The sequence below is a fragment of the Bombina bombina genome, chromosome 6 (assembly GCF_027579735.1).
Source record: "Bombina bombina isolate aBomBom1 chromosome 6, aBomBom1.pri, whole genome shotgun sequence".
NCBI lineage: Eukaryota > Metazoa > Chordata > Amphibia > Anura > Bombinatoridae > Bombina > Bombina bombina.
Genome location: NC_069504.1, coordinates 1111145537 through 1111172943, shown reverse-complemented (window position 1 = coordinate 1111172943; position 27407 = coordinate 1111145537). Strand labels below are relative to the sequence as shown.

Below are 27407 nucleotides of genomic sequence, written 5' to 3'. Positions count from 1 at the left end.
TAGGCCTTCATGTTTTCTTTATTTGTCCAACTGCTCTTTTTTTGTCTTACACTGTGTGTTTTTCTTTTTTTTAAGCATATTTTACTAAAGTCCGCTTTACCATCTGGCCACTATGAGATTGAAAGCCGGGTCCGCTATGTGACCACCTCTTGCCTGCACCATTTTCCGACCCGCTCTTCCCTTAACTGCCACAGCTTTTAGATCAGGTGTACTCTATTAGACAATCTCGCTACTGTTCTTGTTTTTTTCTGTGCTTCGAGTCAAGGATGGAATGGAAGAAATATTGGACACCACAAAACAATTTATTTTTGCCTTGACACAAATATTTTCATCAGGGCAGAGTATCCTTCATGTCGGTCCAAGTAAATAGCCAAATGGACTTCCCAACCTCTTCAAGCACTGGATGTTAAACTGCCATTTAGTTTTATGAATTTTGCATCTCGGGGATCCTTTTCTTTTTCAACTCTTTGTGCAGAGAATGAACTTCCAATTGTTCTGTATTTCAGTTGGTGACCAGATCCAGAAGATCTGGCCACTAATGATTTTTTACAAACTTGGGGTGAGATTACATATGTGGCGTCTCCCGCAAAAGCCGTCGACGCTGGTTTTTAGTCCAGTTTTGCCATCACATATACGGTGCCGCATATAAATGCGGTGTGTATATTTCAGCCTTTGCCCGCTAATTTTACTCCCATAAACTAACATAGAACCGCTTTGCAAGTCAGTATCATATATTCAGCGCAAGGACATACACGTCAAAAATGGAGAAAATTTACTCCATTTTCATCTCGCCACACATAGGCAGGAGCAGCAAGCCTTGCGCTGAATATATAAGTACCGTAACTCCCTAGAAGTTCTAACTAACACTAAACACATGTGCAATATCTACCTGTCAACCGTCATCCCCCTACCGCAATAACTAAATAAAATCTATTAACCCCTAATCCGCCAACCCCCACATCGCAAAATATCTAATTAACCTATTAACCCCTAAACTGCCAACCCCCCACAACACAATATACCTAATAAAGTGATTAACCCCTAAACCGCCATCCCTCACAATGCAAACTACTTAATAAATGTATTAACCCCTAATCCGCCACCCCCCACAACGCAATAAACCTAATTACACTATTAACCCCTAAACCGCCACCCCCCCACATCACAATAAACCTAATTAACCTATTAACTCCTAGACCGCCATCCCCCCACAACGCAAATAAATAATTTAATCACTAAGCCCCCTAACCTAACACCCCCTAAATTAACCCCAATTATATAAAATAAAAAAATGCTAACTTAAAATTAAAATAAAAAAACTAACATTACTTTAAAAAAAAACTAAGATTAAATTAAAATAAATAAATCTAAAATTACTTTAAAATAGAAAAGTCTAAAATTACAGAAAAAATTAACAAAATTAACAAAAATAAAAAATTTAAACCTAATCTAATATCCCTATAAAAATAAAAAAGCCCCCACAAAATAAAAACACCCCCTAATCTAACACTAAACTACAAATAGCCCTTAAAAGGGCCTTTTGTAGGGCATTGCCCTAAGTTATACAGCTCTTTTACCTAAAAAAAAAAATAAGTCCCCCCTAACAGTAAATTTTCAAATCAGCCAATATGATGAGAGCTACTGAAATCCTATTGGCTGTTCAGATCAGCCAATAGGATTTCAGTAGCTCTCATCCTATTGGCTGATTTGAAAATTTCAGCCAATAGGAATGCAAGGTACCTTAAATATAAAACAGGTACCTTGCATTCAATCTTCAGTGTGCAGCGGTGACCGCATTAAGAGAATCCTCCACGCTGGAAGTTTGGGGCGTTTGGTGGGTGGGTGAGTTTTACTGTTAGGGGGGACTTAGTATTATTGTTAGGTAAAAGAGCTGTTTAACTTAGGGCAATGCCCTATAAAAGGCCCTTTTAAGGACTATTGGTAGTTTAGTGTTAGATCAGGTGGAGTTTTTATTTTGGGGGAGGGGCTTTTATATTTTTTATAGGGGTATTAGATTAGGTTTTAATTTTTTATTTTTTATAATTTTGTTTATTTGTTTCTGTAATTTTAAACTTTTTTATTTTTTGTAACTTTAGATTTATTTATTTTAATTTAATCTTAGGTTTTTTTTTAAGTAATGTTAGGCTTTTTATTTTAATTTTAACTTAGTATTTTTTATTTTATGTAATTGGGGATAATTTAGGGGGTGTTAGGTTAGGGGGCTTAGTGATTAAATTCATTATTTGCGTTGTTGGGGGATGGCGGTTTAGGCGTTAATAGTGTAATTAGGCTTATTACGTTGTGGGGGGATGGCGGTTTTGGGTTAATAGTGTAATTAGATACTTTGCGATGTGGGGGGATGGCGGATTAGGGGTTAATAGTTTTATTATTAGTTGCGATGTGGGGGGATGCGATGTGGGGGGATGCGATGTGGGGGGATGCAATGTGGGGGGATGGCGGGTATAAGGGTTTTGAATTGTCGGGTTTATTTTTGGGAGGCGTGTTAGACTTTTATGGCCAATTTAAAAACTAGCGACTCCAGAAATGTGTATTTACGCACATTTCTGGACATCGCCAGTTTATCCGACTTACGGCAGGTTATGAACTGCAGGCGCCATATATGTGATTCCCCGATGTGCGAGGTGAATTTACAGGCGATGTGGGTTTCAGCAGTTGTGCTGAAGCCTGCGCTGCATATGTAATCTCGCCCTGTGTCTCCTTCAAGACCTTTCCTCCCTTTGCTTTGTTCCCAAGAACTATTTTGACAGTTTGCAGAGATTGATTATCCCTAATCAGTTCTTTCTGCCCGTCTCAATTATGATACCCAGCTCTCCTCCAAATGCCTTACTTCCTCCATATTCTTTTTTCTTTAGTTCCAGATATTCTGCTAGACTAAAGGCAATCTCCATGACTGCTCATTCAAGGTTCTTTACGTCTTATTACCTGGACTGTTTGAGGAGAATCCTGGTCCTCTGATGGCCTTTCTTATGGAGCTACAGTCCTCATATACAGTATGTGTCTTGGGAATCGGGAACCAAAAATCTTACATTTCATGGTGCAGGTGGTATGGCTGTCCCATAAGGCTATATATTTTGATGCTTACATGCTTACCCTTAGGGTGCTATTTGTCATATCTCTCGTAGAACTAAAACTCCGCCTGCTTCTATTATCTACCCTAATTTACCCTTTCAACCTAAGCTTTGTATTGCAAATTACCTAAAATAATATATCTCTTTATTAGCTCTCTCTAATCTCCTTCCAGTAATCTTAGATAATAGGGTTAGGTTTGGGACAAGGGCTAGGATTAGCAATGATTAAATATAGGCATAATTATTAAAAACATGGATACCAGAGAGGGCTGAATCTCATTTCAAAGCAATGAATCATCTCTGATTTCCAAAGAGTTAACACGACTGTGCCCCTCCCCGTGGAACTGCTGTTCATTTTACTATTTTACAGGCTACATTTCTGAAACCACATTATACCTATAGCAATACTCTGGCCACCATAGTATCAGCCAACTTAGCAAAATTAGCACAATCTATCTATCTATCTATCTGTCTGTCTATCTGTCTGTCTATCTATATATCTAGAGTACTGTGAAAAAGTCTTAGGCCACCATTAGATTTGTTGTTTTAGCAATGGTATAATGACTAAATATAATTATTTATCAGTTTCTTTATTACTACACAACCAGAAAATACAGGCTATTTGTAGGCAGTATTAAAAAATCTGAAAAATAGCTTCTATAGGCTAAAGTGGCAAGTATTTAGTGTGACCTCACCTTACACTTGAGCCTCTTTTAAACCTAAATGGAATGGAACCCTAATTAATGTCATTGCTAACACCTGTATTTGTCCTACTATTTCTTCTAAAAATGACATGCTTGAGCATTACAAATACATGTGGTGTGAGTTTAATTCATTGGAAGCTTGCTAATAAGACCAACTTTCAATCACATCATTCTATTCAAAATTCCAAAGATCACAGTTGACAGATATAAAATCATAGTTTTTGCATCAGCATGGCCACTTTCAAAGGGAAATCAGCAAACAAGCTGGATACTCAAGATGTGGTATTCAAGCTGTTATAAAGAAATTTGAAGAATCAGGAGAGGTCAAGGAGAAAAAAAGGAATGGAAGGCCAAGAAAACTTTCAAAATCTGATGAGAAGTTTCTCAGAGCTTCTTCTCTGAGAGACCGGAAGAAGTCCAGCAAGGACCTACCTGGCTCAGCATCTGGCAGCTTCATCGGAATGCCAAGTTGACCCATCTACAGTCCAAAGAAGCTTGATCAGGAAGGGTCTTTGTAGAAGGGTAGCAGCCAAGAAACCACTTTTATGGAAGAGGAACAGGGTGAAAAGGCTAAGATATGCTAAAGAGCTCACAAAGATTGGAATGAAGATCAGTGGAAAAGAGTATTATGGAGTGAAAAATCCAAGTTTGAAATTTTTGGGTCCAATTGTCAATAATATGTGAGAAGAAGAGTTGGAGAGAGATGGAAGAATGAGTGCTTGCGGCCTTCAGTGAAACATAGTGGAGGGTCTGTCCTGGTTTGGGGCTGTATTTCTGCCAGTGGTGTCAGTGATATTGTCTGAATTGATGGGATCATGACATTTGAAAAGTACAGACTGGTTTTAATTCATCATGCCATTTCTTCTGGAAAGCGCCTGATTGGGAATAGTTTTATTTTTTAGCATAATGATCCCAAGCACACTGCTAATGCAGTGAAATCATATTTGGAGAGAGAAACAGCTGATAAAATACTGACAGTCATGGACTGGCCTCCACAGAGTTCAGACCTAAATATTATGGAGACAGCATAGGATCACCTGGACATAAACATATGTATAAGAGCTTTAAGGGCTTATCTAATCATGATAACAAAATCTCACCATCCATGAATGAGTTAAAATACATGGTTAATATGCAGACGTGTGATCATTTATAGTATGCAGTGATAATTGCTAGGTGACAGATTTATGGCTAGCGGGGTAAGAAACTTGTTAATAGGATGTGGGTTCTAATTAACGGCTCAACGCTGATATCATTGCTTACAGAAGTCTTAGAGTACAAAGGTAATACATTTTACTATCACAGTGTCTCTAAATAACACTAACCAGCATATTATTGTGATATAGCTTAATATTAAATACCTATGACAAATGATAGGCTGAGAATTAGAGTTGGGATTAAACAACAGGAATGTAACTGTTTACCCAGTCTGCAGGGTTAAAGACCCAGAGGAAACATTATTTAATTTAAAAATACAAATGCAGTAATCCATGAACTTTATAATCCATTAATTATATTGCGATAGGAAACCCCATTAGCCCCCCCATCTTCTTGCCCTCCCCCCTTTTTTAAACCCCCTAGTTTACTATTCCCCTCTCATCTTCTTCCTACTGATCACATCTTCACATTTCTCTTTTTGAATTGCAGCATTTAGGTTTGGTTAAATTATTTTCCCTGGTTACAAACCTCCTGCTGCCATACTGGGTTATGTACTCGGTAGGGCTATAACTATATTGTTACCACTTAATATTTGTCTATGTACATTCTGTTATCATTTCACTCTGCACTGTATCTTGCCAACATGTATTAAATTACTTAATGTACAGGTTTTCTATCAGTTTATAGGTCTTATGATGAACTGACCTCATTGTTTTGTATTTTGTATAGTTATTGTGAGAAACAATATAAATCTAACAAAAATAAAAAATAAATAAAAACACACTAAATTAAAAGAGCATTTTACTTTTACACTGTAATGTGCATTTAACCTGAGACCTGATGGCTTCTTAGTCCAGACCCTAATAGTTTTTCTGCAAAGAGAGCAGAAATATACCCAATTTAGAGGATAATTCTAAAACTATCTATCTAGCAAGGATGTATCAGGGGACAATCTTTAATTAAAAAAGAGGGAAGCCTTCAGAGAAAAATATTGCAATGCAGCTGGGTCGGCGGATGGAACTACCCCTCTTACTCCTACACACAGCAGGATTTAATAAGGTTACGTAGGAAGGTACGTCAGCTAAAAGCATGTAGGTCTAGATTCAATAAATCTGTTAGGGAAACACTTCACATCACAACCTGAAAATAGCGTCACTAATAAAGATTTGTACCTGGCTATCTTCATGACAACTCACATATCATTTTAATCAATGGAGCATCATTTATGTTGCCTATGAGTAAGTTCCACTAGAGGGCGTGAAACGCGTCAGTTGTTCCTTGTTGGAGAGATCTCCATGTCTGTAACTACTTTTAATTGTGGAAGAAATAAACTGCATTTCTTTTATTCAATAGTACACGTTTAGAGGTGGCCTTTCTGTGATTGTGTGGATGTTCAGTGGTTGGATGTGCCACTTGTCAGGCACTCCAAGTTAGATAGGAAACTTTCTCTAAAAGTTTTATTGCACCGGAGCTACGTAAGGCACACACTTCTCGTTGTATCCAGGTGCCTACGTGAGATGGCAACAGGGCCTGGGGCTAAACGCGGTGGTGTGTAAATATCATCTATGTTGTATCTGTGCACTTTATGGCACATAGAAAAAGTTCTGCATCAAAAATTACAGAATGAATATATATATATATATATATATATATACGCAAAAAAATGAAAACTTGAAGAAAGTCATAATGAGGCAACCTCATCTGCTTTGAAACACGAGACATGACCGCAAGATGATATAGGATGATATATCTCACAGGGTCAATAATGTTTTGAATTCCGCATGCACGGGAATAATCCCAGCCACGCCTTTAGACCGCCTGGGAACACACAGAACTATTTCCTGGCAACACCTTTTGTTCTATCCAGAGAGATGACTTGTTGTTACAAAACAGACCTGAGAATATTTATCAGTTACAAACATTTATGTAAACCTCTAGCGTATTTCTAAGCGCTGTGGTTATAACTAAACGTATTGTTTTTTTCTGCATTGCTAGTGGTTCACATTTGAATTAGAAAGGATGAGCTTCACTCATTGGGGTAGATTTACCAAGCAGCGGAGGTTGCAATCTACCCCCGAAGTTTCCGCCTAGCCAGAAACTTAAGTTAAAAGCAGTGGTCATCAGACCGCTGCTCCTTAACTCCGCCACCTCTGAGGTGACGGACAGCAATCATCATGATCAGATACGATCGGGATGATTGACACCCCCTGCTTGCAGAATTCCCAAACATTATATGGCTGCTCAAGTGACTTTTTTTTTTCCTACAGTTTTTAAGCCATTCAAAGGGATTCCATTTAAATGAAAAAAATGTTTGAAAAGACAGAACAGCACAATCTACTTTAATACAGGAAAACTAAAAGCAATAGGGAACTGATCTTCAAGGGAATATTTGAAAGCATATTCACAGACCTATAAGAAACTTTAAATTGTTAAAGGGGCATAAAACCCAGCCTTTTTCTTTCGTTTAGATAAAACAGAAACTGCTGCTATAGAGTGCTTCACACACATGCACGCTACCTATCAACAAAGAATACCACAAGATTAAAGTCAATTTGATAATAAAAGTAAGTTGGAAAAGTTTTTAAAATTGTTCAGTCACTAAAAATGTCCCTCTAACCATTACCATTTTATGACGAGTACGATGAATCATTTTGTATTGGTGTTTTAGACATGTGAATCCTTTGTGATTCAGGGATTCGCATAGATATTCATTTGCTGCACTAATAAATGTGGCGCGACAATAGCCGAATGCCGCTGCCTGCAGTCATTTGAAGCATTTGCTTGTAAAACGAATCCCTGAGTAATGCAAATGCCTATTGCTTTACAGGATTTTGCCAAATTTAAAGGAAAAAGAAACCCCAATTTTTTTCTTTCATGATTCAGATAAAGAAAACCGCTTTAAACAACTTTCCAGTTTACTTCTATTATCAAATCTCCTTCATTCTCTTGGTATTATTTGTTGAAGGAGCAGTAATGCACTACTGGGAGCTAGCTAAAAAATCAATGACAAGAGGCTTATATGTGCAGCTACCAGGGACACCCTTAGCATTTGCGGGGCTTTGGGCAAGACAAATTTGAGGGGCCCCACAGCACAGCTCTCTTATGCCCCTCCCCCTATATGCCTTACCCCCTGTATGGCCCCCCATCCCAAGATTCAGTGTTATCTATATAAGAATAACAATATATATTACACCTCCTGATACCATACACTTCTTCAGGATATACATTGCACCTTCTCATACCCTCACACCCAAAGAGTGGGTTGCCCCTCTCACCCTGCCTAAAGGGCAGGCCTGGCAGCCACCAATCAGCAGCTTCTGAGCTTACCTAGGTATACTTTTCAACATAGGATACAACAAGAATGAAACAAATTAGATAATAGAAATAAATTGGAAAGTTATTTAAAATGGCATGCTCTATCTATACCATGAAAGAAAAAAAATGGGTTTCATGTCCCTTTGAATATACCGTACAATTACCTGGAATAGTAAATGTGCATTGCGGAGATCATATTTAATTAGTTTAAGTTGCATTTGTCATTTTGATACAAACCCATATATGAGAGATTTACCTTTTTGAAATCTTTTCTGGAAATGCTGCCATTTTTCTTTTTGTTGCAAGCAAGAAAACTGTCTTTGGTAGTAAATGTGTGTTTGGTCACGCAGTCCTTCAGCTTAGCAATAACTTCTTTCACTGTGAATTTTTTGAGGAGGTTACTGGCTTGATTTCCAATTTCTTGCATTCTTAACATGAAAGAAAAAAAGTACATTATTTGTTAGTACCTTCATGTTATACTTTCAGGTATAGGATAATATTATAGAATTTGATCAGTTGCGCATGTTTGTTAACCACATAAAGAAAAACATACATTTGTGCATGTAATATATTTAAAGGGACAGTCAAGTCCAAAAAAATCTTTCATGATTTAAATAGGGAATGTAATATTAAACAACTTTCCAATTTACTTTTATCACCAATTTTGCTTTGTTCTCTTGGTATTCTTAGTTGAAAGCTAATTCTAGGAGGTTCATAGGCTAATGTATTATGCCTTGAAGACTGCCTCTTATCTGAATGCATTTTGACCAGTAGAGGGCATTAGTTCATGTGTTTCCTATAGATAACATTGAGCTCATGCATGTGAGGTTACCCTGGAGTTAGTATTGATTGGCTAAAATGCAAGTCTGTCAAAATAACTGAAATAAGGGAGCAGTTTGCAGAAGCGTAGATGCAAGGTAATCACAGAGGTAAAAACAGAATTTATGTTTACCTGATAAATTACTTTCTCCAACGGTGTGTCCGGTCCACGGCGTCATCCTTACTTGTGGGATATTCTCTTCCCCAACAGGAAATGGCAAAGAGCCCAGCAAAGCTGGTCACATGATCCCTCCTAGGCTCCGCCTACCCCAGTCATTCGACCGACGTTAAGGAGGAATATTTGCATAGGAGAAACCATATGGTACCGTGGTGACTGTAGTTAAAGAAAATAAATTATCAGACCTGATTAAAAAAACCAGGGCGGGCCGTGGACCGGACACACCGTTGGAGAAAGTAATTTATCAGGTAAACATAAATTCTGTTTTCTCCAACATAGGTGTGTCCGGTCCACGGCGTCATCCTTACTTGTGGGAACCAATACCAAAGCTTTAGGACACGGATGAAGGGAGGGAGCAAATCAGGTCACCTAAATGGAAGGCACCACGGCTTGCAAAACCTTTCTCCCAAAAATAGCCTCAGAAGAAGCAAAAGTATCAAACTTGTAAAATTTGGTAAAAGTGTGCAGTGAAGACCAAGTCGCTGCCCTACATATCTGATCAACAGAAGCCTCGTTCTTGAAGGCCCATGTGGAAGCCACAGCCCTAGTGGAATGAGCTGTGATTCTTTCGGGAGGCTGCCTTCCGGCAGTCTCGTAAGCCAATCTGATGATGCTTTTAATCCAAAAAGAGAGAGAGGTAGAAGTTGCTTTTTGACCTCTCCTTTTACCGGAATAAACAACAAACAAGGAAGATGTTTGTCTAAAATCCTTTGTAGCATCTAAATAGAATTTTAGAGCGCGAACAACATCCAAATTGTGCAACAAACGTTCCTTCTTTGAAACTGGTTTCGGACACAGAGAAGGTACGATAATCTCCTGGTTAATGTTTTTGTTAGAAACAACTTTTGGAAGAAAGCCAGGTTTAGTACGTAAAACCACCTTATCTGCGTGGAACACCAGATAAGGAGGAGAACACTGCAGAGCAGATAATTCTGAAACTCTTCTGGCAGAAGAAATTGCAACTAAAAACAAAACTTTCCAAGATAATAACTTAATATCAACGGAATGCAAGGGTTCAAACGGAACCCCCTGAAGAACTGAAAGAACTAAATTGAGACTCCAAGGAGGAGTCAAAGGTTTGTAAACAGGCTTAATTCTAACCAGAGCCTGAACAAAGGCTTGAACATCTGGCACAGCAGCCAGTTTTTTGTGAAGTAACACCGACAAGGCAGAAATCTGTCCCTTCAGGGAACTTGCAGATAATCCTTTTTCCAATCCTTCTTGAAGGAAGGATAGAATCCTAGGAATCTTAACCTTGTCCCAAGGGAATCCTTTAGATTCACACCAACAGATATATTTTTTCCAAATTTTGTGGTAAATCTTTCTAGTTACAGGCTTTCTGGCCTGAACAAGAGTATCGATAACAGAATCTGAGAACCCTCGCTTCGATAAAATCAAGCGTTCAATCTCCAAGCAGTCAGCTGGAGTGAAACCAGATTCGGATGTTCGAACGGACCCTGAACAAGAAGGTCTCGTCTCAAAGGTAGCTTCCAAGGTGGAGCCGATGACATATTCACCAGATCTGCATACCAAGTCCTGCGTGGCCACGCAGGAGCTATCAAGATCACCGACGCCCTCTCCTGATTGATCCTGGCTACCAGCCTGGGGATGAGAGGAAACGGCGGGAACACATAAGCTAGTTTGAAGGTCCAAGGTGCTACTAGTGCATCCACTAGAGCCGCCTTGGGATCCCTGGATCTGGACCCGTAGCAAGGAACTTTGAAGTTCTGACGAGAGGCCATCAGATCCATGTCTGGAATGCCCCACAGCTGAGTGACTTGGGCAAAGATTTCCGGATGGAGTTCCCACTCCCCCGGATGCAATGTCTGACGACTCAGAAAATCCGCTTCCCAATTTTCCACTCCTGGGATGTGGATAGCAGACAGGTGGCAGGAGTGAGACTCCGCCCATAGAATGATTTTGGTCACTTCTTCCATCGCTAGGGAACTCCTTGTTCCCCCCTGATGGTTGATGTACGCAACAGTTGTCATGTTGTCTGATTGAAACCGTATGAACTTGGCCCTCGCTAGCTGAGGCCAAGCCTTGAGAGCATTGAATATCGCTCTCAGTTCCAGAATATTTATCGGTAGAAGAGATTCTTCCCGAGACCAAAGACCCTGAGCTTTCAGGGATCCCCAGACCGCGCCCCAGCCCATCAGACTGGCGTCGGTCGTGACAATGACCCACTCTGGTCTGCGGAATGTCATCCCTTGTGACAGGTTGTCCAGGGACAGCCACCAACGGAGTGAGTCTCTGGTCCTCTGATTTACTTGTATCTTCGGAGACAAGTCTGTATAGTCCCCATTCCACTGACTGAGCATGCACCGTTGTAATGGTCTTAGATGAATGCGCGCAAAAGGAACTATGTCCATTGCCGCTACCATCAACCCGATCACTTCCATGCACTGAGCTATGGAAGGAAGAGGAACGGAATGAAGTATCCGACAAGAGTCTAGAAGTTTTGTTTTTCTGGCCTCTGTCAGAAAAATCCTCATTTCTAAGGAGTCTATTATTGTTCCCAAGAAGGGAACCCTTGTTGACGGGGATAGAGAACTCTTTTCCACGTTCACTTTCCATCCGTGAGATCTGAGAAAGGCCAGGACAATGTCCGTGTGAGCCTTGCTTGAGGAAGGGACGACGCTTGAATCAGAATGTCGTCCAAGTAAGGTACTACAGCAATGCCCCTTGGTCTTAGCACAGCTAGAAGGGACCCTAGTACCTTTGTGAAAATCCTTGGAGCAGTGGCTAATCCGAAAGGAAGCGCCACGAACTGGTAATGTTTGTCCAGGAATGCGAACCTTAGGAACCGATGATGTTCCTTGTGGATAGGAATATGTAGATACGCATCCTTTAAATCCACCGTGGTCATGAATTGACCTTCCTGGATGGAAGGAAGAATAGTTCGAATGGTTTCCATCTTGAACGATGGAACCTTGAGAAACTTGTTTAAGATCTTGAGATCTAAGATTGGTCTGAACGTTCCCTCTTTTTTGGGAACTATGAACAGATTGGAGTAGAACCCCATCCCTTGTTCTCTTAATGGAACAGGATGAATCACTCCCATTTTTAACAGGTCTTCTACACAATGTAAGAATGCCTGTCTTTTTATGTGGTCTGAAGACAACTGAGACCTGTGGAACCTCCCCCTTGGGGGAAGTCCCTTGAATTCCAGAAGATAACCTTGGGAGACTATTTCTAGCGCCCAAGGATCCAGAACATCTCTTGCCCAAGCCTGAGCGAAGAGAGAGAGTCTGCCCCCCACCAGATCCGGTCCCGGATCGGGGGCCAACATTTCATGCTGTCTTGGTAGCAGTGGCAGGTTTCTTGGCCTGCTTTCCCTTGTTCCAGCCTTGCATTGGTCTCCAAGCTGGCTTGGCTTGAGAAGTATTACCCTCTTGCTTAGAGGACGTAGCACCTTGGGCTGGTCCGTTTCTACGAAAGGGACGAAAATTAGGTTTATTTTTTGCCTTGAAAGGCCGATCCTGAGGAAGGGCGTGGCCCTTACCCCCAGTGATATCAGAGATAATCTCTTTCAAGTCAGGGCCAAACAGCGTTTTCCCCTTGAAAGGAATGTTAAGTAGCTTGTTCTTGGAAGACGCATCAGCCGACCAAGATTTCAACCAAAGCGCTCTGCGCGCCACAATAGCAAACCCAGAATTCTTAGCCGCTAACCTAGCCAATTGCAAAGTGGCGTCTAGGGTGAAAGAATTAGCCAATTTGAGAGCATTGATTCTGTCCATAATCTCCTCAAAAGGAGGAGAATCACTATCGACCGCCTTTATCAGATCATCGAACCAGAAACATGCGGCTGTAGCGACAGGGACAATGCATGAAATTGGTTGTAGAAGGTAACCTTGCTGAACAAACATCTTTTTAAGCAAACCTTCTAATTTTTTATCCATAGGATCTTTGAAAGCACAACTATCCTCTATGGGTATAGTGGTGCGTTTGTTTAAAGTGGAAACCGCTCCCTCGACCTTGGGGACTGTCTGCCATAAGTCCTTTCTGGGGTCGACCATAGGAAACAATTTTTTAAATATGGGGGGAGGGACGAAAGGAATACCGGGCCTTTCCCATTCTTTATTAACAATGTCCGCCACCCGCTTGGGTATAGGAAAAGCTTCTGGGAGCCCCGGCACCTCTAGGAACTTGTCCATTTTACATAGTTTCTCTGGGATGACCAACTTGTCACAATCATCCAGAGTGGATAATACCTCCTTAAGCAGAATGCGGAGATGTTCCAACTTAAATTTAAATGCAATCACATCAGGTTCAGCCTGTTGAGAAATGTTCCCTGAATCAGTAATTTCTCCCTCAGACAAAACCTCCCTGGCCCCATCAGACTGGGTTAGGGGCCCTTCAGAAATATTATTATCAGCGTCGTCATGCTCTTCAGTATCTAAAACAGAGCAGCCGCGCTTACGCTGATAAGTGTTCATTTTGGCTAAAATGTTTTTGACAGAATTATCCATTACAGCCGTTAATTGTTGCATAGTAAGGAGTATTGGCGCGCTAGATGTACTAGGGGCCTCCTGAGTGGGCAAGACTCGTGTAGACGAAGGAGGGAATGATGCAGTACCATGCTTACTCCCCTCACTTGAGGAATCATCTTGGGCATCATTGTCATTATCACATAAATCACATTTATTTAAATGAATAGGAATTCTGGCTTCCCCACATTCAGAACACAGTCTATCTGGTAGTTTAGACATGTTAAACAGGCATAAACTTGATAACAAAGTACAAAAAACGTTTTAAAATAAAACCGTTACTGTCACTTTAAATTTTAAACTGAACACACTTTATTACTGCAATTGCGAAAAAACATGAAGGAATTGTTCAAAATTCACCAAATTTTCACCACAGTGTCTTAAAGCCTTAAAAGTATTGCACACCAAATTTGGAAGCTTTAACCCTTAAAATAACGGAACCGGAGCCGTTTTGAACTTTAACCCCTTTACAGTCCCTGGTATCTGCTTTGCTGAGACCCAACCAAGCCCAAAGGGGAATACGATACCAAATGACGCCTTCAGAAAGTCTTTTCTAAGTATCAGAGCTCCTCTCACATGCGACTGCATGCCATGCCTCTCAAAAACAAGTGCGCAACACCGGCGCGAAAATGAGGCTCTGCTTATGCTTTGGGAAAGCCCCTAAAGAATAAGGTGTCTAAAACAGTGCCTGCCGATATTATTATATCAAAATACCCAGATAAAATGATTCCTCAAGGCTAAATATGTGTTAATAATGAATCGATTTAGCCCAGAAAAAGTCTACAGTCTTAATAAGCCCTTGTGAAGCCCTTATTTACGATCGTAATAAACATGGCTTACCGGATCCCATAGGGAAAATGACAGCTTCCAGCATTACATCGTCTTGTTAGAATGTGTCATACCTCAAGCAGCAAGAGACTGCTCACTGTTCCCCCAACTGAAGGTAATTGCTCTCAACAGTCCTGTGTGGAACAGCCATGGATTTTAGTGACGGTTGCTAAAATCATTTTCCTCATACAAACAGAAATCTTCATCTCTTTTCTGTTTCTGAGTAAATAGTACATACCAGCACTATTTCAAAATAACAAACTCTTGATTGAATAATAAAAACTACAGTTAAACACTAAAAAACTCTAAGCCATCTCCGTGGAGATGTTGCCTGTACAACGGCAAAGAGAATGACTGGGGTAGGCGGAGCCTAGGAGGGATCATGTGACCAGCTTTGCTGGGCTCTTTGCCATTTCCTGTTGGGGAAGAGAATATCCCACAAGTAAGGATGACGCCGTGGACCGGACACACCTATGTTGGAGAAAAGTATATTTCTATAACAGAGTTGGTTATGCAAAACTGGGGAATTGGTAATAAAGGGATCATCTTTCTTTTTAAACAACAAAAATGTTGGTGTTGACTGTCCCTTTAAACTACAGTGCAAACGTTTTAGGCAGGTGTGAAAAAATGTTGTAAAATGAGAAAGCCTTCAAAAATAGCAATTTTGATCAATTAACAAAATGCAAAGTAAGTGAACAAAAGAAGAAAAATTCTAAATTAAATTAATATTTTGTGATGACGACACTGCAAAGCCAGGGATTTTTTGTGCATGATTAAAAGAGATGTTACCAAAAAGGTGCTACTGATCCTCAATTTAATACATAGGTTGAAACAAAATTATTAACTAAAACCGTTGTGTAGGAGGATTACAACTGAGTGAGTGAGGAACAGACAAGGTAAGGTTGCTGAAGACAGTTTAATAATAAAAGTCTTACATCATGGAAAGACTGAGCACAACTACAAGACACAAGGTAGTTATACTGCATCAGCAAGGTCTCTCTCAGGCAGACCGTTCAAGGAAGACAGGGGTTTCCAGATATGCTGGCCAAGCTCTTCTGAAGAAGCACAAAGAAACGGGCAACACTGAGAACCGTATACGCAGTGGTCAACCAAGGAAACAGTGCAGCAGATTAAAGACATATCATGCTTACTTCCATCAGAAGATGCAGTGACATCATCTCAAAATTGGCAGAAACCAGTGGGACCCTGGTGCACCAATATACTGCCTGGTGAAGTCTGGTCAGAATGGATTTTTATGGAGAACTTGTTTCCAAAAAATCCATGCCTCCGATATGGAAACAAGGAATGCGACTCAACTATGCAGGAAAACAAAGGACCTGGGATGCAAAAAATGGTGGCAGGAGCTCTGGACTGATGAGTCACAATGAGTGAAATATTTGATTGTAGCAGAAAGCAGTTTGTTCGCTGAAGGGTTCAAGAATGAGTGTCTGCAGGCAACAATGAAGCATGGAGGAGGTTCCTTACAAGTTTATGGCTATGATTCTGAAAATGGAGTTGGGGATTTCATTAGAATTAATGGTCTTCTCAATGTAGAAGAGTACAGGCAGATACTTATCCATTATGCAACACCATCAGGGAGTCAAGTCATTAATAACTATCTTCAGCATAAAGAAGAATAAAAAGTCTTGGAAGTGATGGTATTGCCCACACAGAATCCTGATCTCAACATCATTGTGTCTGTCTGGGATTTCATGAAGAGACAGAAGCAACTGAGGCTACCTAAACCCACGGAAGAACTGTGCTTAGTTCTCTAAGATGTTTGGAACAACCTTCCTGCTAAATTCCTTAAAAAACTCTTAAAAGAGTACCTAGAATAATCAATGCTGTTTTGAAAGCAAAGGGGGGAGATGGTCACACCAAATATTGATTTGATTTAGAATTTTCTTCTGTTTATTCACTTTGCATTTTGTTAATTGATAACCATTTCTATTTTTATATATATATATATATATATATATATATATATATATATATATATATATATATGCAGTTGAGCATGAGCATGTTTAAGTGTGAAACTAAATCAGTTTGCTCAGCTTTTTGTTATTATTTAAATGTATTGTCTTATTTTAATGATCCACAGTGTTATTTGGAGAAGAGAGCTCAAATAGTGTGTTGCACTGTATCAGAATGACTTCAAAGTTCAGTAACCTGCAATTTGACATGTAGAATATCTTCTGAGTCATATGTAGAACCAAAACTAGCTTCTGATTGTTATATCTGACTCCCTAGATCTTCTATACTGCTCTTTCTTGGAAACTATCCAGGATAGGATGGGTGATGGCTTAGTCCCATCACATCATGGGCCAACTTGGTCAAGGAGTAAAAGGGGAGGAGTGGGGAACTGGGTGGTGAGTGGGAAAATTGTTTGTGGCTAGATGGTACTTGGCAAACCTTGACATTTATAAGGTCAAGGGGAGCTTACTTTGTATCTAACAGTCTAATATTTGATCAATTATTATATCTATGACTAGGGCCATCTCAGGAATGATACCAAGAATTAAATGTCATCCCCACTTTGGCATCCACTAGACTAAACCCAACCATAGTCAGTAGTCTCAAATATTAAAAGTTGAGCCGACTGAAGTTTCACACTAAAATATGCTCATGCTCAACTGGCAGGCCAGCTATATTTGTCAAAAACACTATTAGTCAGATTATGCTCTCCTTAGGTGCCACCTCTGTATAAAGCCACCTGGGTTCTGTGGTTCCACCTGTTTTTATTATAGAGCTCTGACTATGGGCTCTGTAGTTTTGCATTTCACTATCATAGTTACCTGTCAGACAGATCCGTCTGTCTCAATTCCTCTCGGAGCTGACTTTCTTCTAAAATAGTGGTGCTCACACCATTAACGTCACCCGCATATGATAAAGACACCCCCAAATTCTGCAGAAATTCCATGTATGCTATTCCGCTGGAAGATGCATCACTATAAAGATGAAATATTCTGAAACAAAGTAAGGAGCAATTTTTTTATTTCACATTTGAAATGTAAATTACTTCTAGATTCCTTTTTGTAAGAAGCAGCACACTGCATCTTCCAAATATGCAATATCAGATTTTATAGGCTTTGTATGCTGGCATCAAGGTTTCAGTAGTTACGCTGTTAATAACTGTTTGCTTGCAAGGCGGTGAAGCTAGCCACTAAACCGCAGTGACCTACTATTGATACTGTTAAAGTTTTATCTGTTTACATCAAAACTAAAAACTTTTGGGGAAATCTGTGAGCTAAAGAAATTGATGCTTTTAGCTTCTACAGTGTATAAGACATGTAACGTGTGTCCTTTTTATGTTTTATGTCGATAAAGATTAACTACATTAAGATAAACAACTTACATCTTAAAGTGATCTTCAGATAGGGCTGGACAATATGACTGCAGGAGTTTTTTAAAATCATCCTGGTTAATGATTCCAGATCGTTTAGGGTCCAGTGATTGCACAACTTTGTAAAAATCCTTCCAGTTGCTTGTGATCTTTTCGCTAAGTATGTTTTCCATCTAGAAAGTCATGAAAACAAAATTTATGCTCAACTAATAAATTCATTTTTTTCATGAGGATGAGAGTTAGTGAGTCATCACATTCTTCTCCTAGTGGTCTGGAGGGACATTCCCACACATGATAACTAGTGGACTCTCAACATCTGATGAAAGAAAATTTAGCATGAACAAGTATTCAGTTAGGGAATTTGCTCTGTAAAAATAAAATAACTTAACTATAATATAATATAAACAAAGATCCCACACTCTAGGAAACTAAACAGCATGTAGATAACAATAGGACAATACTTTACAAGAACTGTCTGTAATGAGTTTTAGAATTTAAGACTAGAAAGAATACATTTAGAGATAGATTACAAGTTGAGCGGTATTTTGCATTTTCTCTATAGTGTAAACTCAGCTAGGATTTTCATTTTTGCGCTAGCTGGGTTGCGCTGGTATTATAAGTTGAAAGTAAACTGTTTTTTTCTCTAGCAATAACCCGACTTGCGCAAAAAGTCATTCACGCATTAGACCATAGGAGTCAATGAAGAAAAAAAGTTGGGGAAAAAAAAACTCTCTCGCACGAACACCATCACATATTCAACATAAAATAGTGAACTAAATAAATCACAAAAAAACAAAATACGTGATAAAAAAATAAATAAATGATATATCATATACTTTAAAGTCCTTCCATTGAAGTTCCATGAAAAACAAAAGGAAACAACAAAAATAGTGCAGTATTGTCTGGAGGATGATCGTATTTAAATGGAACACGCCAGTATTGTACTCACATATGCTGGAGCATAATTATGCTCTATCAATCGTGCATGCCGTATCATTTAAAGGCTCATTGGTAGCCACCCCAGGGATCTTTGGAGTCATAGCCAAATATGGGTATACAAATATTTAATATAATATTTCACATATAAAAACAATTAAAAGCACAAGGATAGACAACGCTTAGCAAACCCCTCATGTATTGAAAGTCCCAACTGTATATCCCAGCCGTTATTTGTGTGCACCCAATTTGGCTAAACCGATTGTACCAGGACCATAGAATGGAACACAGTCTTACAGGTAAGCGCAATGCACTTCTCTTACTGAGTTCCGACACGTGTTTCGCCTATATTAAATGGCTTTCTCAAGGATCTCACTTTCATTACCCATTTGCGGGTACTTTTCAACCTGTTCTGGCAATTTGTTACTTCCGGCTATTTGTCATTTCCAGCTTCACCACTTCCGGTTTCATCTATTATGTCACTTCCGGAAAAGTCACTTCCGGTTTTGCAAGATGGCAAGATAGAGCATAATTATGCTCCAGCATATGTGAGTACAATACTGGCGTGTTCCATTTAAATATTATCATCCTCCAGACAATACTGCACTATTTTTGTTGTTTCTTTTTTGTTTTTCATGGAACTTTAATGAGAAGACTTCTGTAAGGACTTTTAAGTGGGTGATATATCCTTTATTTATTTTTTTGATCACATTTTTATTACCATCACATATTCGCAATAGCGCTAACCCGACATGAAATTATTAATATTTCATTTTCCAATGTTATTTACGTAACAGAATATGTTCTATTTATTCATAAATAAATACTTCTACATATATCTGATCTTTTTTTAAACAAATATATATTTATACCTATATATATATGGATGAATTTATATAAAAATAGAAAGAATGTTCAATCCTGCATTAGATATATACAATTACGTCCAGAGATAGTCTTATCATATATTAACCCCTCGTCGCGATTGCCCTTAGAACTTCATGCATGAGGCAAACAATCGTAATGTACACAGTCTCCTGAAAAACTGCCTTATCGATTTCAAAGCGCAGTCACTGGTGTGAGTAAATGTCGGTATGGGTCTCAAACACAGACTTCATTTACACGTGTCTTACTTATGCAAGAAACCGCTATGCGGCTATGCCCACTTACCGACCTCACCGGATACTTCCTCTGTGTGTAATCACTCTTTTCATCCCGGGAGTTGTAATTCACAGCGGTGCTTGTAATCTTACACCCAAATCGAAGCAGTCCTCTGTACTTCCGATTCCAAACGCTGGAAAAGCGTGAATGCATGTAAGAAAACATAAAGCTAACATGTTTCGGCATGCACGCTATGATTACGGCTGCGTGCCAAAACATGTTAGCTTTATGTTTTCATGTTTGATTTTTGTTGTATTTTATGTTTTTTTGATGGTACCCCCATGTTTTAATGAGTGTGATTACACTTGAATAAAGTTTTTCTTTTTACCGCTATTTTGCACTTTTTGCTGTAAAAACTTTTGGGCATGTGGATGAATTTATATAGGTATAGATATATACAGATATATATAAGAATATATATTTAAAAATACTTAAAGTGAAAGTAAATCCTAGCGTTTTACAAATGCTAGGATTTGCTATTGAAACAAATAAAGGTATATAAGATACTTCATGTAGAAAGCTCCTTTATTTGATTCAATTGATCGCCGCTCTTAGCTCCTACAGCAGCCCACGGCTAAAAATAAATTTGGCTAAGAGGTGACGTTTTCACCTCTTAGCCGATAGCTGTGCGCTAAATCTGGCTTAGCGCCCATGGGCACTCCCCCACCTTCTGTTTGAGGATGACCCACAGATGCTCAATAGGGTTTAGGTCTGGAGACATGCTTGGCCAGTCAATCACCTTTACCCTCAGATTCTTTAGCAAGGCAGTGGTCGCCTTGGAGGTGTGTTTGGGGTCGTTATGATCATGCTCTGCTTCAGTATGTCACAGTACATGTTGGCATTCATGGTTCCCTCAATGAACTGTAGCTCTCCAATGCCGGCAGCACTCATGTAGGCCCAGACCATGACACTCCCACCACCATGCTTGACTGTAGGCAAGACACACTTGTCTTTGTACTCCTCACCTGGTTGCCGCCACACACGCTTAACACCATCTGAACCAAATAAGTTTATCTTGGTCTCATCGGAGCTCAGGACATGGTTCCAGTAATCCATATCCTTAGTCTGCTTGTCTTCAGCAAACTGTTTGCAGGCTTTCTTGCGCATCATCTTTAGAAGAGGCTTCCTTCTGGAACGACAGCCATGCTGTCAGGAATCTGAGTTCTCACTGCTCATCTACCTGCCTGTTACGTATCTGTGTGTATAACCCAACCCACTTTCTCTACTTAATCTGCACGCTGACGTCAGCCAGGTGCTAAGTTATTTTGTTTCAAGCAAGGAACTGAGCCTCACTGGAAATCCTCTGCTCAAGATATTTTACGAATTGCTTTTCCAAGCATTTGAATTACAACTTATACCTTTCTTTCTGCTTTATGCAGTTTCTAAACAAATGAATATAAATCAATTGACCTCCAACCACTTCTTAATTCAACACCTAAGAACGGACACTCTCCTGCAGGAAGTTTTATACCACTCTAATCTGTTAGTGACTCTCCTTAAACAGTTTCAGACATCCAACGCTTCCCAGGTTCTGTTCTTCCATCCAGCAGTGAGTCTAACAGCAGATACCTTGTCACACACATGTTCCTGTCAGATTCAGTCAACATCTTTGTGCTCAACGGAATATTCAGTTTTTGTCTATAACCCATTTTTTTGCTCTCGATTACGGGACTGTCAGGAGCGCTCCGTAAAATGGAGTTGAGTCACACCCACTACCTACGTCATCTGGCAGAAGCGTTCCGTGAGTCGGAGTTGAGTCGCACCCACTACCAACGTCAACCACTGTATTAAAACCGGATTCCTTCAGCCTCGCTGAACAAAAGCACTCTGTGAATCGAAGTTGAGTCACTCCCTCCACCTAGGTCATCCACAGAGTATTCTCTGGAAGTCACAGCTTAACTCAGCTGAAGGGTTCAATCAGACACTGTCAGTTAGACACTGTGTAATTGAGCTTTAACAACAAATCGTTACTGATAGCAACAAGTTGTTACTTGTCTTGCTACATTGTATCACTGTAAGCATATTCAGATCTATTGCTAAATTGGATCTACTGCCAAGTGATACATTCTAAAACTTCCTATTAATCTGCATTTGAGATCCTTAAAGATAAACAACCAGGTTCATTTCAAGAATCAGGCCTTACACATGCAAAACAATTTGATGCAGTGTGTGGTGTATGGTCTGAGCACTCACAGGCTGACCCCCCCCCCCACCAGTTCAACCTCTGCAGCAATGCTGGCAGCACTCATACGTCTATCTCCCAAAGACAACCTCTGGATATGATGCTGAGCACGTGCACTCAACTTCTTTGGTCGACCATGGCGAGGCCTGTTCTGAGTGGAACCTGTCCTGTGAAAGTTCTGTATGCCCACAGTGCTGCAGCTCAGTTTCAGGGTCTTGGCAATCTTCTTATAGCCTAGGCCATCTTTATGTAGAGCAACAATTATTTTTTTCAGATCCTCAGAGTTCTTTGCCATGAGGTGCCATGTTGAACTTCCAGTGACCAGTATGAGAGAGTGTGAGAGCGATAACACCAAACTTAACACACCTGCTCCCCATTCACACCTGAGACCTTGTAACACTAACGAGTCACATGACACCAGGGAGGGAAAATCGCTAATTGGGCCCAATTTGGACATTTCCCCTTAGGGGTGTACTCACTATTGTTGCCAACGGTTTAGACATTAATGGCTGTGTGTTGAGTTATTTTGAGGGGACAGCAAATTTACACTGTTATACAGGCTGTACACTCACTACTTTACATTGTAGCAAAGTGTCATTTCTTCAGTGTTGTCACATGAAAAGATATAATAAAATATTTACAAAAATGTGAGGGGTGTGCTCACTTTTGTGAGATACTGTATATGTCAATATATGTATATATATGTATATATATTAATGTTATTATATGTGTATATATGTCTATAAATACATATATACACATATATATACATTAATACATATGTACTGTACATATATATACATATATATATATATTAATATTATAAATATATATATATATATATATATATATATACATATACAATGTCTGGCGGACATGCCAGACATCGCTAAATGCCGACAGCATAGAGCGCTGCTTCTTAACTCCTTTTTCTAGTGAGATTGAAGGCTCACGCGGAAACAGTTGTATTTCTCTGCATTCGGACAATGATAAATCGGCCCCTATGTATCAATCTCAATGTTAAAGTCCTTTGGCGTTTTTTTCCCTAATACCTGAAATTTCATATCTTTGAGCCCTTATAACTTTTAGACAGGGTTATCATGAGTGTAAGTGTACATTGTAATGTATTTTTGATCGGCTAGATTATGAGTTGTGCGTTAGGCTTAAAAAGCAGCGTTGGCCGGTCCCAACGCTGCTTTTTAACGCCCGCTGGTATTACGAGTCTTGCAGGTACAGGTGTACCGCTCACTTTTTTGACCAGACTTGGAAATACTGCAAATCCACTTAGGTCAATTGCGTATCCTATTTTTTCAATGGAACTTGCATAGCGCCGGTATTACGAGTCTGCCAAAAAGTGAGCGGTAGACCCTCTCCTGTCAACACTGGTACCGCATTTTAAAGTCAGTAGTTAAGAGTTTTACACTACAACGCCGTAGCATAAAACTCTTAACTAAAGTGCTAAAAAGTACACTAACACCCATAAACTATCTATTAACCCCTAAACCGAGGCCCCCCGTATCGCAAACACTAAAATAAAATTTTTAACCACTAATCTGCCGAACCGGGCATCGCCGCCACTATAATAAACATATTAACAACTAAACCGCCGCACTCCCGCCTCACAAACATTAGTTAAATATTATTAACCCCTAATCTGCCGGCCCTAACATCGACGCCACCTACCTACATTTATTAACCCCTAATCTGCCGCCCCCAACGTCGCTGCCACTATATCCAATCAGCCAATAGGATTGAGCTGGCATTCTATTGGCTGTTCCAATGAGCCAATATAATGCCAGCTCAATCCTATTGGCTGATTGCCCCAGCCAATAGGATTTTTTCAACCTTAATTCCGATTGGCTGATAGAATTCTATCAGCCAATCGGAATTGAAGGGACGCCATCTTGGATGACGTCACTTAAAGGTACCTTCATTCAGTCGTAGCCGCCGGAAGAAGAGGATGCTCCGCGTCGGATGTCTTGAAGATGGACCTGCTCCGCGCCAGATGGATGAAGATAGAAGATGCCGTCTGGATGAAGACTTCTGCCCATCTGGAGGACCACTTCTGCCCGTCTGGAGGACCACTTCTGCTGGATTCGTTGAGGACTTCGGCCCGGTTGAGTGAAGACTTCTCCCGGTAAGGTGATTCTTAAGGGGTTAGTGTTAGTTTTTTTTAAGGGGGTATTGGATGGGTTTTAGAGTAGGGTTGGTTGTGTGGGTGGTGGGTTTTAATGTTGGGGGGGATTTGTAATTTTTTTACAGGTAAAAGAGCTGATTACTTTGGGGCAACGCACTGCAAAAGGCCCTTTTAAGGGCTATTTGTAATTTAATGTAGGGTAGGGCTTTTTTTATTTTGGGGGGGCTTTTTTATTTTGTTAGGGGGATTAGATTAGGTGTAATTAGTTTAAAAATCTTGTAATTTGTTTATTATTTTCTGTAATTTAGTGGGGTTTTTTTTGTACTTTAGCTAATTTTATTTAATTGTATTTAATTTAGGGAATTAATTTAATTATAGTGTAGTGTTAGGTGTTAGTGTAACTTAGGTTAGGTTTTATTTTACAGGTAAATTTGTCTTTATTTTAGCTAGGTAGTTTATTAAATAGTTAATAACTATTTAATAACTATTCTACCTAGTTAAAATAAATAAATACAAACTTGCCTGTAAAATAAATAAACCCTAAGCTAGATACAATGTAACTATTAGTTATATTGTAGATAGTTTAGGGTTTATTTTATAGGTAAGTATTTAGTTTTAAATAGGAATAATTTAGTTAATAATATTAATTTTATTTAGATTTATTTAAGTTAGGGGGTGTTAGGGTTAGACTTAGATTTAGGGGTTAATAACTTTAATATAGTGGCGGCGACGTTGGAGGCGGCAGATTAGGGGTTAAGAAGTGTAGGTAGGTTGCGGCGACATTGGGGGCGGGAGATTAGGGGTTAATAAGTGTAAGATTAGGGGTGTTTAGACTTGGGGTTCATGTTAGGGTGTTAGGTGTTGACATAAATGTATTTTCCCCATAGGAATCAATGGGGCTGCGTTAGGAGCTAAACGCTGCTTTTTTTGCAGGTGTTAGGGTTTTTTTTAGGCGGCTCTCCCCCATTGATTCCTATGGGGAAATCGTGCACGAGCACGTTACACCAGCTAAGTGTAAGATTAGGGGTGTTTAGACTCAGGGTTCATGTTAGGGTGTTAGGTGTAGACTTGAATTTTATTTCCCAATAGGAATCAATGGGGCTGCGTTAGTGAGTTATATGCTGCTTTTTTGCAGGTGTTAGACTTTTTTTCAGCCGGCTCTCTCCGTTGATTCCTATGGGGAAATCGTGCACGAGCACGTTACACCAGCTCACCGCTAACGTAAGCAGCACTGGTATTGAGGTGAGATGTGGAGCAAAATTTTGCTCTACGATCACTTTTTTGCGGTTAACGCCGGGTTTGTAACAACCCGTAATACCAGCGCTGTCTGTAAGTGAGCAGTGAGCATAAACTGCTCGTTAGCACCGCACAGCCTCTAAAGCAAAACTCGTAATCTAGGTGGATGTGTTTTGTGACACTTTATTTTCAGAAAACAGTTAACCACAACTTGTTTTATAAGCGCAATTAAAATGAAGTGCAAATGATCGCGAAATCCCTTGTGAAATTGTTTGCGCTCCACTTGTAATCTACCCCTTAGCATTTAAGACACAAAATATCAAAGCTTTGGCTGACAGTAACAAGTGAAGGTTGGGAGACAAATGTAATTATACAACACATAAGACCATTAAGATGCCTGGTTGTATAGGAAGATATAGGCAGCAGAAAAGTGCAGTCTATGACCGACTTTATAGGTCACTAGTTAGCCCTCTACTTAAAGGAACGTGTAACCCAAAAATGTTCTTTCATTACTCTGACAGAGAAAACCATTTTAAACAACTTTCCAATTTACTTCTATAATCAGTTTTGCTTCATTCTCTTGATATCCTTTATTTAAAGAGCAGCAATGCACTGCTTGGAGGTAGCTGAACAATTCGGTAAGCCAATGGCAACAGGGATGTATGTGCCGAAACCAATCAGCAGCTAGCTCCCAGCTCCTGAGCCTACCTAGGAATGCTTTTCAACAAAGGATACCAAAAGAACTAAGCAAATTAGATAGAAGTAAATTAGACAGTTGTTTAAAATGTTATGTTCTGAATCATTAAAGAAACATTTTGGGTTTCATGTCCTTTTAACTAGTATGTACAGTTCTGGAGACTGCATCTGCAGAAGGATATAAATAAACTAAAAACTGTAAAAAGGAGGCTATTAAAGTAAAATGTTATTTTAATTCTGTTAACAAATATTTTTTTTTTGTAAAAAAGCATATCTAGGTAGGCTTAGTAACAGCTGTGCACTAGTGGGAGCTAGCAGCTGATTGGTGAATACACATAAATGCCTCTTGTCATTGGCTCACCACTGCCAGCTTTAACTTCACTATTATATACAAGCAATTGCGCACTAATACACAGCCCCAGCACATTATAACATTTTCTTTATATACGTTTACGTCCCCTTAATATGTTTGGCTTAGAGGAGAGAAGGAGGGAAGTTAATATGATATACACCTTTTAGTATATGAAGAGATTTAATAAAGCTGAGTAACGTATTTTTCTTAAAGAAATCACCACTAGAACAAGGGGTCATGATCTCCAGTCGGAAGGTAGTACATTCAGTAGTTTGCACAGCACTTCTATACAGATAGGCTGCTTGAGTCATGAAATAGACATAGGCTTCAAGGGGGGGGGGGCAAGGGGGACAGTAGCCCCCCACAGCGTAATTGGGGGGCCCCATGAGCCCCCCAACTGTGGCTTCCCCCCACCACTTAGCTCAGGTACTGCGGCAGCTCCAGGCAGCACCCAATCCCTCCCACGATATGCCTGGTCCTGCCCTAGACATACCCAGTCTCACCCTTCTGCTGAAGCCCTGCCCACAAATCACTGGTAGGTCTCCTGGAAGTGCCCCCTAGAAGAAATATCTGGGGACGCCACTGGGTATAGACTTCCAGTAGAGGTGCAAAGGACAAATACTGTGATCCAATTATGCCTGGGATATGCATAAGGTTATACTAATATTAATATTACACTTCAAGAGAAAATAGGGACAGGCTTTATGGGCCTCCTCGTTCTAACATGCAGCCAGAATGTGTTTCTATATTTCAATGATAATGTAAGGGTCCAAAGGAACA

The 27407-nt window shown here is 39.8% G+C and overlaps 1 protein-coding gene across 1 annotated transcript in view; it reads right to left on the bottom strand.

Annotated features, from left to right (window-relative positions):
- EFCAB6 (EF-hand calcium binding domain 6) overlaps positions 1 to 27407 on the bottom strand; it is a 423875-nt gene that overhangs the window by 152608 nt on the left and 243860 nt on the right. The window contains exons 13-15 of the mRNA XM_053719700.1: positions 17940 to 18100; positions 17380 to 17550; positions 8523 to 8694 (exon numbers count right to left, since the gene is read on the bottom strand). Coding sequence (XP_053575675.1) covers positions 8523 to 8694; positions 17380 to 17550; positions 17940 to 18100 — 504 coding nt within the window. The remainder of the gene's footprint in view (positions 1 to 8522; positions 8695 to 17379; positions 17551 to 17939; positions 18101 to 27407) is intronic.